The sequence below is a fragment of the Odocoileus virginianus genome, chromosome 12, assembly GCF_023699985.2.
Source record: "Odocoileus virginianus isolate 20LAN1187 ecotype Illinois chromosome 12, Ovbor_1.2, whole genome shotgun sequence".
NCBI lineage: Eukaryota > Metazoa > Chordata > Mammalia > Artiodactyla > Cervidae > Odocoileus > Odocoileus virginianus.
In genome coordinates, this window is record NC_069685.1 from 62,066,640 (window position 1) to 62,078,828 (window position 12,189).

The following is a 12,189-nucleotide window of genomic DNA, read 5'->3' on the forward strand; positions in this document are numbered from 1 at the left end:
GCATGGACAGAGGTACACAGTGTGGGGCATTTACACAGTGTGGGTTATTTACACAGTGTGGGGCATTTACACAGTGCGGGGCATTTACACAGTGCGGGGTATTTACACAGTGCGGGGCATTTACACAGTGCGGGGCATTTACACAGTGCGGGGCATTTACACAGTGTGGGGTATTTACACAGTGCGGGGCATTTACACAGTGCGGGGCATTTACACAACAGAATATTACTCAGTGTGAACAAGGAAGGCGATCCTGATATATATTACAACACGATGAACTCTGAGGGCATCATCCTAAGTGAAATTAGCCAGTCAGAAAAACACAAATACTGTACGACGGCATTTACATGAGGTATTCAGAGTGGTCAAAATCACAAAGACAGAAACTAACTGTGGTTGCCAGAGGCTATGGCAGGGAGGATGGGGCATCAGGGTTTGATGGGTCCTGCAGTCTTTAACAACAATTTTTTTTCTAGTCCCAACCTTAACACAGAGCTTGGCACTGCCCCAGGCATTCGTATTTTATTTTCTGAGCTCTCTTTGCAGATTACTAAGTTTCCCCAGGTATCAGGGAGCCATGAACACATGGGCTTTGCAGAAAGACGGAGCTGAGTTTGAATTCTCCACCTGTCAGCTTTGTGACCTCAGGAGACTCACTTAACCTCTCTGAGCCTCATTTCCTTGTCTGTGAAGGAGAGCAGTTAAATACACATAAAGGCCCCCATGCCATATCAGAGCAGACAGAAGGCTCCATTAACGGCAGCAGCTGCTTCCACTGTCTCCTCGGACATAAACCCTGCCTTGACTTTGTCCTTTCTGCTCCACCACTGGTGTTGTGGGAATCTGTCTGCTGGGATGCAAGCATTCTCCATCCTTGTAACTGGGACAGGGGTAGACCCCGCACCCAAGACCAGTGACTGAGGTCTGGTCAACAAAAGAGCACAGACACTCATGGACGGGCACGAGACTCCAGGCAGGTGAAGAGGAATCAATCCTAGGGCTCGCGAGAAGAATCAGTTCTCTTAGAGCTAAATGAGCAGGACGGATGACTTAAGACGTGAGAGGGGAGAGCAGGCCTGAGCATGAAGCCACCACAGAAAAAAGGCCATCAGTGAGACAGAGAACAGACGACACCGTGTCAGGCTTCCACAGTGGCCCGGCGGTAAAGAACCCACCTGCCAGGACAGGAGACGCGGGTTCGATCCCTGCTGCGGGACGATCCCACAAGTCACGGAACAACAAAGCCCATGAGTCACAACGACAGAGCCTGGGCTCCAGAGCCTGGGAGCCGCGACTGCTGAGCCCGCGGGCTGCAGCTACTGAAGTCCATGCACCCGAGAGCCTGCGCTCTGCAACGGGAGAAGCCCCGCGATGAGGAGCCCGCACACCGCGATCGGACAGCAGCCTCCACTCACTGCCCCCGGAGAAAGGGCCACGCAGCAGCCAAGACCCAGCACGGCCAAACGTAAATAAACAAATAACATTTTAAAAAGAGAGAGCGTGTCCTACAAGGGTGGAGCACCCGAACACAGTCACACTCGAAGGCAATCTACTTTCAGACTTAACCATTTATCTAAGTCAATAAATCTGAGCCCCCCCCCCACCTTTAACTATTTTAAACCAGGATTCAACCGCTCACAACCAACTCTGATACAGACACATCAGAGGCCCTTTGGGACCTTGGCACACTCACCGCTCACGTGGTCTTCTCCCAGACCCCAGCATGACTTTTTAAAAATTGTTTTGATAAAACTAAGCAAAATTGATTCCCAAAGTCGCATGGGAAGACTCACAGCAACGGCTGGACCCAGCTAACTGCTCTCACTTCTGCCCCCAAGGGTGTGTGGATCGGAGTTTTCCTCATGGGAAGCCAACCCGGAGACTATCCTTACCCAAAGGTCAGAAGGCTGTTCTTATACTTTACACTTAGAAAAGTCCTTGACGAACTTCCCCCTTCCCCTTAATTGTAGTTTATGGTTTTTCTGATTGCATGTCTTCGCTGTGGAAATTTTGCCGTGGCCGACAGCCAGAAAGGTAGAAAGGCTTGACCAGGAACAAAGCAAGCAGGTCACAAATACTTCCTGATGTAAGTTCCCAGATAAGAGGAGTCTTTTGCCCAGGTGATCTTTGGGGTATCTGAGCGGGGTGAGGTTTGTTTTTTAAACTTCTGGCTGTGCTGGGGCCTCACTGCTGCGCACAGGCTTCTCGTTGCAGGGGCTTCTCTTGTTGCCGAGGATGGGCTGCGGGGCGCATGGGCTCAGTGCTGGCATATGGCCTTAGCACTCACAGCTCACGGGCTTAGTTGCCTTGAAGCGTGTGGAATCCTCCCGGACCAGGGACCGAACCCGTGTCCCCTGCATTGGCAGGCAGATTCTTAACTACCGACCACCAGGGCAATCCCTGGGTGGGGGTTTTAAGAGAACCATTTGCAGGCAGCACATCCCCGGGAATCTCGTTTTACCCGGGACATCAACCTGCCCACCTGCTTCCCTCATGGACAAACACAGTCCAGACTAGGAGACCCTCCTTCCTCTTGCTTGCTCCCAAAGCAGACAGAAGGGGAAGAATTTCAAAGAGCTGCAAGAGCTGCTCAGAACAAGAACACTTTAAAAATCAGAGGGAGGAACCCATGAGGAGAATCGTCTCCTCACGGTGCACTGACTTCTGGGGGGGGCCAGATTCAGATGAGTGAATGGCCTTTCCTTAAAGAAAAATGGTTTGGGGCTCTGAAGGGGCCTGGGACTTCGCTAGAGAGTATTTGCATCTGCAGACTTGCCCAGGCATCACCAGAAACAGACTCAGGGAGCATGCTGCTGTGGGGGAGAGTCCCTGAACATCTCTGAGCCTCAGTTTCCTCATCTGTAAAATGGGTAAACAACACAATCCAGATTGCTATGAATTACTGAACACTTCAATGCATCAGGCACCACATAAACTCACATATAATCCTGCCAGAAACCCAAGAGACAGTCACTAATGGGATTCCCATTTTACAGGAATGGAAACTGAGAACCAGAGAAGGGAAGGGGCTGGCCCAAGGTTACACCACTTGTGCACAAGTTAACTCAAGTGTGTCTGACCCATAATTGGATGAGCTAAATCCTGCAATAAATCTCCTCTTAAAAAAAACACTGCCCAACCCAGTCTATTGAGATTAACCACCAATCCTTTCCTTTCTTTTTTATATTAATAAAAATAGAGGTATATTGTGAAGATTCTAAAATCAGAGTGACACAGTACCTATAAAAACAACAACAAAAACACATCTACGTATATACTGGGTTGGCCAAAAAGTTCATTGCAGAACCATATGGGGGTGGATGGAAATGACAATGGCAATAAAAATAACAACAGTAACAGTAATAACAGCAAACACATGTATACTGCTTACTCCAGGCCTGGGCACTGTGCTAGGCGCCTTACACATATTAGTTCCTTTAATCCTCACAGCTAATCTATGAAAACAGTGCTGTCATTATCCCATTTGACAGACGAGGAAGCTGACGCACAAAGAGCTAAAGGCCTTGCCTCAGAACTCTCGGCAGGTACGTGGTGGAGCAGAATCTTGAGCCTACACTGCTGGACACATTTTATTTTCCTGGGCTCCAAAATCACTGCAGACGGTGACTGTGGCCATGAAATTAAAAGATGCTTAGTCCTTGTTAGAAAAGCTATGACAAACCTAAACAGCATATTAAAACGCAGAGACATCTCTTTGCCCACAAAGGTCTGTCTGGCCAAAGCAGAAGCTGGGAACGTGTGAGCAATGCAAATTCTTGGGCCCCTTCCAGACCTGCTGGGTGGGGGTTCTGGGTGTGGGGTGCAGCCGGCTGTGAAGGACAAGCCCTCGGGGGTTGGGGGGTGCTCCCACCGACCTTCTCAGGACCGGAGGGGAGGCAGGAGTTGGGGGCAGGAGTGGATCCCCGGACACTGGAGTCTCCTGCAAGGAGAGCCCCTTCCCTCCTCAGCAGAGCTGTGTCTCTCCCTTCTGGTTTCCCCAGCGAACCCACAGAATGCCTGTGATTACAACAGCATCCTCCGTGCAACCCAAGGGCCGAGCGGGTGACATGTGAACACAGGATTAAGGTTCCTGAGGCAGCGGCAGCCGCAGCCCCGGGCTAAAAGCAAGCCCGCGTCAGCCCACTGGGAGGTCAGTGACCTCTGACTCCACAGCCCCGACCGCTTCTGCAAACCTCGGAGCTGCGTGTCATCATCCCCTGGAGGGTACGGAGGCCCGGGGACCCCCCAGCAGGTGGGCAAGGTGGCCTCAATGCGAGTCTCCCACCACCTCAGGGATGGTTTCCACCTGACACCAACCCAAGGCCACCACGAACACCCAGCCGCGCTGTCCTGTTGCTGAGGGTGGGGGCCCCGGACGCGGCTCTGGGTTCCAACCCCGCTGGCACACTCGAGCAAATCGCAAATCACCGCCACCCTCCAGACCTCGGGTTCCCCGTGGGCGGAAGGAAGAGGCTGGACTCAGTCTCTGATCTGGCCCTCCTCACCCAAACTCTCACACACCCTGCCGGCCTACCGTGTGCTGGAAGGGAGAGCCGGGGACATGCTGCGAGGTGCCTGCCCGGGGGTGGGGGGCCCCAAGGGGACCAGCCTTGGACGCGCACCTCTGCTTGGGAGCCAGGGTAACAACACCCTCGTCGCCCCAGGGACACAGCCCCAGCCCAAATGAAACCCACAGTGGCATCCCGGCCTCGGGCCGTGGACCCAAGCTTCCTCTTCCTCCCTGCAGCCCTGGGTCAGCTGGGCAGGGTGAGGGGGCCCCCCCTGGGGCTGGGGGTGGAGGGTGGACTGTAAACCCCAGAGAGAAGCCTCAGCCGCCCTCCTGACCTCCCTGTCTTCACCCGGCCAACACCGCCCACGCCAAGGCTCCCGCCCCTCCACGGGCAAGCGTGGCTGGTCCCTGGCGGGGTGGGGGTGGTTCTGATGGGCCTTGAGGCAGGATGTCAGTCGCGGCCTAAGGAAGTGGGACAGAGGAGAGCGAGGAAGGGCGCATCGGGGTGTGTGCAGGGGGGAGGGGAAGGGGAAGTAGCCCAAGCGGGGGAGGGAGAGGACAGACAGACGGACGGGGCGGGGGGGGGGGGGGGGGTGGGGGGGGGGGGGGGGGGTGGGGGGTAGGGGGGTGCGGAGAGACAGAGATGGGCCCGAGCCTGGGCGGCGGCGGGGGGCGGGGGGGGGGGGCGGCAAGAGAGGGATGAGGGGAGACACAGTCAGGGGAGAGACCCAAACCAAGAGGGAGACAGGGATGGGAAAGAGAGGGCACGGCAGAAATACAGACTCAGACAGACGGCAGCCGGTGGGGAGTCAGATCAATGGGGAGCAGCCTGGAGCAGGAACCTCGGCTCCCCAGCGACGACCGACCGGGGACGCACAGCCCGCACCACCATGGCTAAAGGGGTCCTTCCCCGCCCCTACCCTCAGCGCCAGCTCCTGGGACTTCAGGGAAAGAAGACACCATCAGGAGGAAGGCTGCTGGGTCTGGCCCCCTCCCCGCTTCCCCCAACCCCTGCCACGGGGCTCCCCCCCAAATTCCCACCTGCCGAGGGCCACCCTGCTGACAACAGCTACACTCCAAACCCCCTTGGCTGTCGTCCACTTGAGACTGGTTAAATGAATTCAGCATCGTTAAAAACATTTTCAAAGGAAACTGCCCCGTCACACCTTCAGTTAACAACACACCCTAATTAAAAGGTGACTGCAAAGAAGACACGGAAAGGAAGCGATCCTCTGCCTGCGGGCTGAGGCTGCCACCAGCCCAAGGATCACCCCACACAGCCCACCCCCAGGAGCCCAGCGGGGGCTCTGCTCTGTGCTCATCCACAGGACTCCTTGGAGACAAGCACTGGGTTGGCACCCACAGCAGACTCTGTCCAGGAAGTCATCAGAAGGTGAAGGGGCACTTGGAGGAAGGCTTTTTCCTTCTTCAGGGTAAACCCAGGTTTTCTGACACAGCCAATTTTTAACGTTCTCTCATCCCCAACATACACACACAGACAAAAAAAAGTCTGTGTTGTGAGCCATACCAAACCAACAAGGCCAGTTTTGTGTCTGTGGTTCCCTTCCCCTAGAAAACCTTTCCCGCCCTCCTCTACTCAGCTAACTCCTACTGATACAGTCTGTACCCCCTCCTCCAGGAAGCATTCCTCGACTGCCTCCCAAGCCCGTGTCAGGTCCCTCCAGGTGCTTAGCAGCCTGCATGGCGTCTCTGGCTCACTGCCTCCTCCACTGGAAGGCACAGGGCTGGGCATTTCCCACATCCCCTCAACACTGGGGGTCAGCAAGGCCCCTCAACTCCCTGCACCAGCTGCAAGAACTCTCGACTCGGTGGGAGAACAAAGAAGTGAAGGCACCCAAGTGTCCTCGGATGGGTTGAAATCAAAAACAAAACCTTCTCTGTGCTCCATGAAGATTTTCCAGGCAGAAGCTCGGAAGTAACAAGACTGTACTGACCTGGCGCCAGTTGGCCTCGCCCACTTCCTGGCCCCCCAGACTGCACTGGCAACCCAGTCGCCAGGAGCCTCATTTTGTCTCATCTATAAAATGGATATAACAGCGAACTGCCCGTAAGGAGCTAAGTACCCAGGAGGTCCTCAAATGTTAGCTGCAATCATTCTCTTTATTACAACCTTTACATTCACCAAATCACAAAACATTATTACCTGAAGGAACCCAAGAGATGAGTAGATGGAGGCTGCCAGACTACCTGCAAAGGGCCCAATAACTGTCATTTTCAGGGCTCCCCTGGTAGTCCAGTGGTTAAGATTTCACCTTTCATTGCAGGGGCTGTGAGTTCTATCCCTGGTCAGGGAGCTAAGATCCCCCATGCTTCCCGCCAAAAAGCCAGAACATAAACAACAGAAGCAACACTGTAACAAATTCAATAGACTTAAAAAAAAAAATTATTTTCAGTTCTGTGGACTATTAGATCTCTGTGGGAACTACTGGACTCCGCTGTGGTAGGCGGAAGGAGCCACAGACAAATGTAAATAAAAATGTGGCTCTGTTTCAATAAAACTTTATTTATAAAACCAAGCTGTGGGCCAGAGTTGGCCCATGGCTGTAGTTTCCTGACCTCTGCCCTAGGCTGTCACTGCTTCAAGTGTGGTCTTTAGACAACAGCACTGGAGTCCCCTGAGAGCGGGCCCTGCCCCCAACCTGCTCAGTCAGCGTCTGCGCTTTGGCAAGACCTCTAGGGGATTCGTGAAAGTGTTCAAGTCTGAGGTGTGTGTGCTCAGCCACGTAGTCGGTTCCGACTCTTTGCAACCCCATGGACTGCAGCCCGCCAGGCTCCTCTGCCCACGGGATTCTCCAGGCAAGAATACCGGAGTGGACTGTCATTCCCTTCTCCAGAGGATCTTGCTGACCCAAGGATGGAACCCGCGTCTCCTGTGTCTCCTGCATTAGCAGGCAGATTCTTTATTGCTGAGCCACCCTGGGAAGCCCCAGTTTCCCAGTTTGGCACCTCAGGTCAGAGATGTCATTTTCTCTTTTTCTTTTTGCCGCCTCTACCGGAACATGTGCTCCGGGAAAGCTGGGCCCTAGTGGCCTCCTGAATCCTGCACCCCAGCATCTAGCTGAGAACTTGCCATGTGTCCTTATTTAGCAAGTTACCGAGGGCCCAGTGTGGCCCAGGGCCGGGGGCAGGGGTCACGGCACTGACGAGACGTCGCCCGTGGCTCTCTGTGCGGTGATGGGTGGACGGATGACCCGCCACGGCGGCCACTGGAGTGGGGGAGAGTGGGTTAGAACCCTGGTGCTGTCACCTCAGAACTGTGTGACTTCAGGAAAGTGACTGGAGCCTCAGTTTCTGTGAAATGAAGCTGTCAATGAGAGAAATGTCTCCATGGTACCCTGTGAGGACAGGGAGAGGCTATGGGATCGTGTTCCAGCAGCGGTGGGGTGGCGTGGATGCGCTGGGGCAGACACACTCGCCAGTTCTCACGGCAGACGGACCTCCGTCAATCGTGTCGACTCTGCCACCCCATGGACTGTAGCCGGCCAGGCTCCTCTGTCCATGGGATTTCCCAGGCAAGAATACTGGAGTGACTTGCCATTTCCTCCTCCGGGGGATCTTCCCAACCCAGGGATCAAACTCACATCTCCGGCACTGGCAGGCAGGCTCTTTACCGCTGAGCCCCCCGGGAAGTCCTAGAGGGGCCGTACCTGGCCCCCAAACAACCCTGTGGGCTAGTCAGGGACCAGGGCCAGGTAAGGCCGGACCCTGGGGCCCAGAGACGGACTGCGGGAAGAGGACAAGGCTGTGTTCAAAGCCTTGAGGGCACTCTCCTGGTGGCCCAGTGGCTAAAACTCCTCGCTCCCCATGCAGAGCTCAGGCTCGATCCCTGGTCAGGGAGCTAGATCGCACGTGCCCCAACTAGAGATCCTGCAAGCCTCCACTAAGACCCAGAGCAGCCACATTAAAAAAAAAGCCTTAAAGGTTTACAGGAGCAGAAGGGGTAAGAGGCCTCAGACAGTCTCTGATGACCTAGAAAAGCAGCGCTGGAAGAACTTCTGGAGAACACTGAAACTAGTGGTTTAAAATACATATTCGTATTTAAAGCAACAGATCTGCTCATTCAGATGACACCCAGGCCCCTGGGTCCTCAGAGCCTGGAGGGTGTGCACTGGGCCAGGGACCCCAGGGCTGGGGCACAGTGGGAGGAAAGCAGGAGAGCCCAAGCCACCGAAGCGGCAGCTTCAGGCCGCTCTAGTTTGGCCCGAGCTCCTGAGTTTCCCTAAGAAGGGAGGCTCTGGCATTATTCTCTAAAATAGTAGAATGTTTTCTCCTTTTAAAATAAAACATCATGGGAGTACACAAGAGCCACCCTGTGGGGCAAAGCTGTTGACTGGCAGCTTGTCACAGCCCTACCTACCCATTTCACAGGTGGGGAAACTGAGTCACACAGCAACCTGGAGGCAGAGCTAGGACTCAGCTGCCTCTGAGCTCTTGCCCAGCCCCCAGTGCTCATGAGACTGGGGGGAGTAGAGGGACACCGGGGTGGGGAAGAGAAATCTAGACCTCACAAGCCAAAAGCCCTGCTAGTTCTGTCCATCCGGGAAGCAGTGTGGATAGAAGGGCAGGAAAAGGGATGAGCAATTATTAATAACATACGGTAATTTTGTGATAAATTTTATGATAAAATATCTAAGGATAATTCTATAATAATGTAAGAAGAGCAACTGAGATTTTCTGTATGCTAGGCATGAAGACAGGGTATCGAGAGGCAGGTAAGATGGTAATTAACAGTGTAGACCCTGGGGGCTTCCCTGGGGGCTCAGTGGTAAAGAATCCTCCTGCCAATGCAGGAGACATGGGTTCGATCCCGGGAAGATCCCACCTGCCTCGGAGCAATGAAGCCCGTAAGACACAACTACAGAGCCTGAAGCTCTAGAGCCCGAAATCCTGTGCTCCACCACCAAGACAGAGAAGCCGCCACTCTGCAACTAGAGAAAAGCCTGCATAGCAATCAACACCCAGAGCAAAAATGAACAAATAAAAGTATGGAAAAAAAAGTGTGTAGACTCTGGATTCAAACCCTGTCTCTCCCCACTTCCTAGCTGGGTGACCTTGTGCAAGTGACTTTGCCCCTCTGTGCCTCTGCGTGTACACATTGGAGGGTGGGTGGGAGAATTAAGTGAATTCAAGAACAAAGTACCTAGAAGGTTGCCTGGCACTCAGCGAGCCCCGTTGACACTGTATTTAAATCACTGCCTCTGGACAGACGCGGAAGCTGGTCTCACAAAGCAACACGTTCAAGTATCTCTGAAGAGCCCGTCTGAGCCCAGGGGCCTGGCGTTTCCCCTGGTAGCGGGGTGGGCACTTTACCCTCGACTCCTCCCGTCAACACCCGCAGCAAGTAGGTACCAGCTGCGCCTGTATCCTGCAGATGAGAAAACTGAGGCATCGGGAGTCAGCCAGGGAACACCTCGCCCTCGAGTGGAACTGGCCGGATTCTAACACAGGCCCAGGCCCTCAAGGTTGCTATGGCCTAGCCCACTCTCTGGCCTGGGTCAGTTGCCTGGGTCAAAAGTCTGGTCAATGCGGGAACTCACTTGGCAGCCCACACATTCTCCTCGGGGCTGTGGAAGCCCGGGGTGGAGGAGACCTGAGCAGGGGGCGTGGGAAGGGGCAGGCATCCCAGAACCTACCCTGGAACCAGACAGAGCAGATGTGTCTGCAGAGAGCGAGGAGCTTTGCCAGCAGCTGGGACAGGTGGTGAGTGGGGAGGCCAGGAGCCTGCTACCCAGACAGGTCTCCACTCCGCCACCTGGCAGATCAAAGCCACGCCGGCCACACCTGGGCTTTTGGGCCAATACCAGCCACTTTTGAGCGACCAGTCTTGCTACACATTGATCCATGAAGTCATGTCAATAACGCACCTGAGCGCTTTACAGATCCCAAGGTGCTACTGCATTCAGTCCACGCCCATTCCCCCAGCGGGATACCTGACGCCTGGCAAGGGGCAACCCCTTGCCTAGCCACGACAGCCCTGTTTCCATTTCCCCAGGCTGCCTTCTCCATGCACAAAATTCAGGATTTTTAAAAGGCCAAGGGAGGGAAAGGATGCACAAGTGAACAAAAGCAGGAGGGACTGGACACGGCCACCAGGAGGCCGGATCTCCACGGCCCTTCCCAAGAGCAGCTGCATGGGTGGGACGAGGCTGGTGGCTAGGGCCTGGGGATGCACAGCCCAACGCCAGCTGAGGTTCCTGAACCAGCGGATTACAGGCTGAACCTCAGAAAGAACTGGTCACCTTCAAGCCCCCTTGTGCTCTCATGACACCAGCACCTTCTGACCTGGGCTCTTCCTGGGCAGCCGTCTTATTCAAAGACAAAGCGTGTGAGGGACGCGGTGGGCATCCCAGGTGTGGGGGTGATGACCGAGAGGAGGGACGGAGTGGCCGTCACTCAGGACTGCTGGCCTCGGGCCCAGGGGGGCGTCTCTGGAAATAAGCAGTGGCCCACTTAGGGTATATCTAACTTCTCCAATGGCTCAAGCAGTCAAGAATCTGCCTGCAGGGCAGGTAACTCCAGATTCGCAAGTTCAATACCTGACTCAGAAGATCCCCTGGAGGAGGAAATGGCAACCTACTCCAGTATTTGCCTGGAAAATCCCATGGACAGAGGAGCCTGGCAGACTACAGTCCATGTGGTTGCAAAGAGTCGGACACGAGTAAGCATGAATGCAAGATAAGGGAACCTCATGGCTTATCTTGCCACGAGGTCTCGGGGGTATGGGGTGGAGCACAGGCATGACCAGACTCCACTTCCGAGCCTCGGGGTCGCAGTCTAGGAGACCCGCCAGGGATCTCCCTGGCGTCCACATGGAGCCTTAGCTGTCAAGGGACTCCTGCTGGCCTAGGGTGGGAAGGTCTGAGTCATCCCCCTTTCCTTTCACCTCATGCAGAGGTCCCTGACGGCACCACCGAGTCATGTGCTGGGTCCTGGGGTGGCCACAGCAAGCCCTGGGATTCCTTTCCTCATGGCCTCCCCTGATCCTGCTCAGGATCTGGCAGGAGGGACCTCAGCAAATAATTTCTCACTGTTACAGGAGGACACAACAGCACATGAACCTCACCTAACTGCCCCGGGCTTGATCTGTTTCTCTTCCTCAGAGCACCCAGGAGTTCCCAGTTACTCTAAGGAAGAGCTTAATTTCCTGCCCTTCAGTTTCACCTGTGTAAATTTCATATGCGGTAATTTCACATGCGTTCCTTTCTAACTAGCAGGAGTCAAAGCCAGTGATTTCAAAGATTTCAGCTGCTGAAGCCTAAAAAGAGCATTAGAACCCTCATCTGCTGCTGACGGGACTATAAAACAGCAAAGCTGCTTTGGAAAATGGTTTGGCGGGACCTCAAAAAGTGGACGAAGAATTACCATATGACCCCACAATTCCACTCCCAGGGTTGTACCCCCAGAGAACTGAAAACATACACCTACACAAAGACTTGTACGAGAATGTTCAGAGCAGCACTATTCATAATAGTCCCAACGTGGCAACAACCCAAGTGTCCATCAGCTGATAAACAGATAAATATGACGTATTCAATGCAATGGAATATTACTCAGCCAAAAAAAAAGTAATGAGCTACTAAAATAGGGACTTTCTTGGTGGTCCAGTGGCTAACACTCCACGCTCCCATTGCAGGGATCTTGGGTTCAATCCCTGATCA

At 54.2% G+C, this 12,189-nt stretch overlaps 1 protein-coding gene across 2 annotated transcripts in view; it reads right to left on the reverse strand.

Annotated features, from left to right (window-relative positions):
• TPST2 (tyrosylprotein sulfotransferase 2) overlaps positions 1 to 12,189 on the reverse strand; it is a 52,905-nt gene that overhangs the window by 38,725 nt on the left and 1,991 nt on the right. The window contains exon 1 of one of the 2 annotated variants that reach the window (XM_070475498.1): positions 4,535 to 4,673. The exons of the other annotated variant lie outside the window; for it this stretch is intronic. Within the exon in view, the coding sequence (XP_070331599.1) occupies positions 4,535 to 4,563 (29 nt within the window). The 5' untranslated portion in view covers positions 4,564 to 4,673. Of the gene's footprint in view, positions 1 to 4,534; positions 4,674 to 12,189 lie in introns of those variants that run through there. 2 annotated transcript variants of the gene reach the window in all.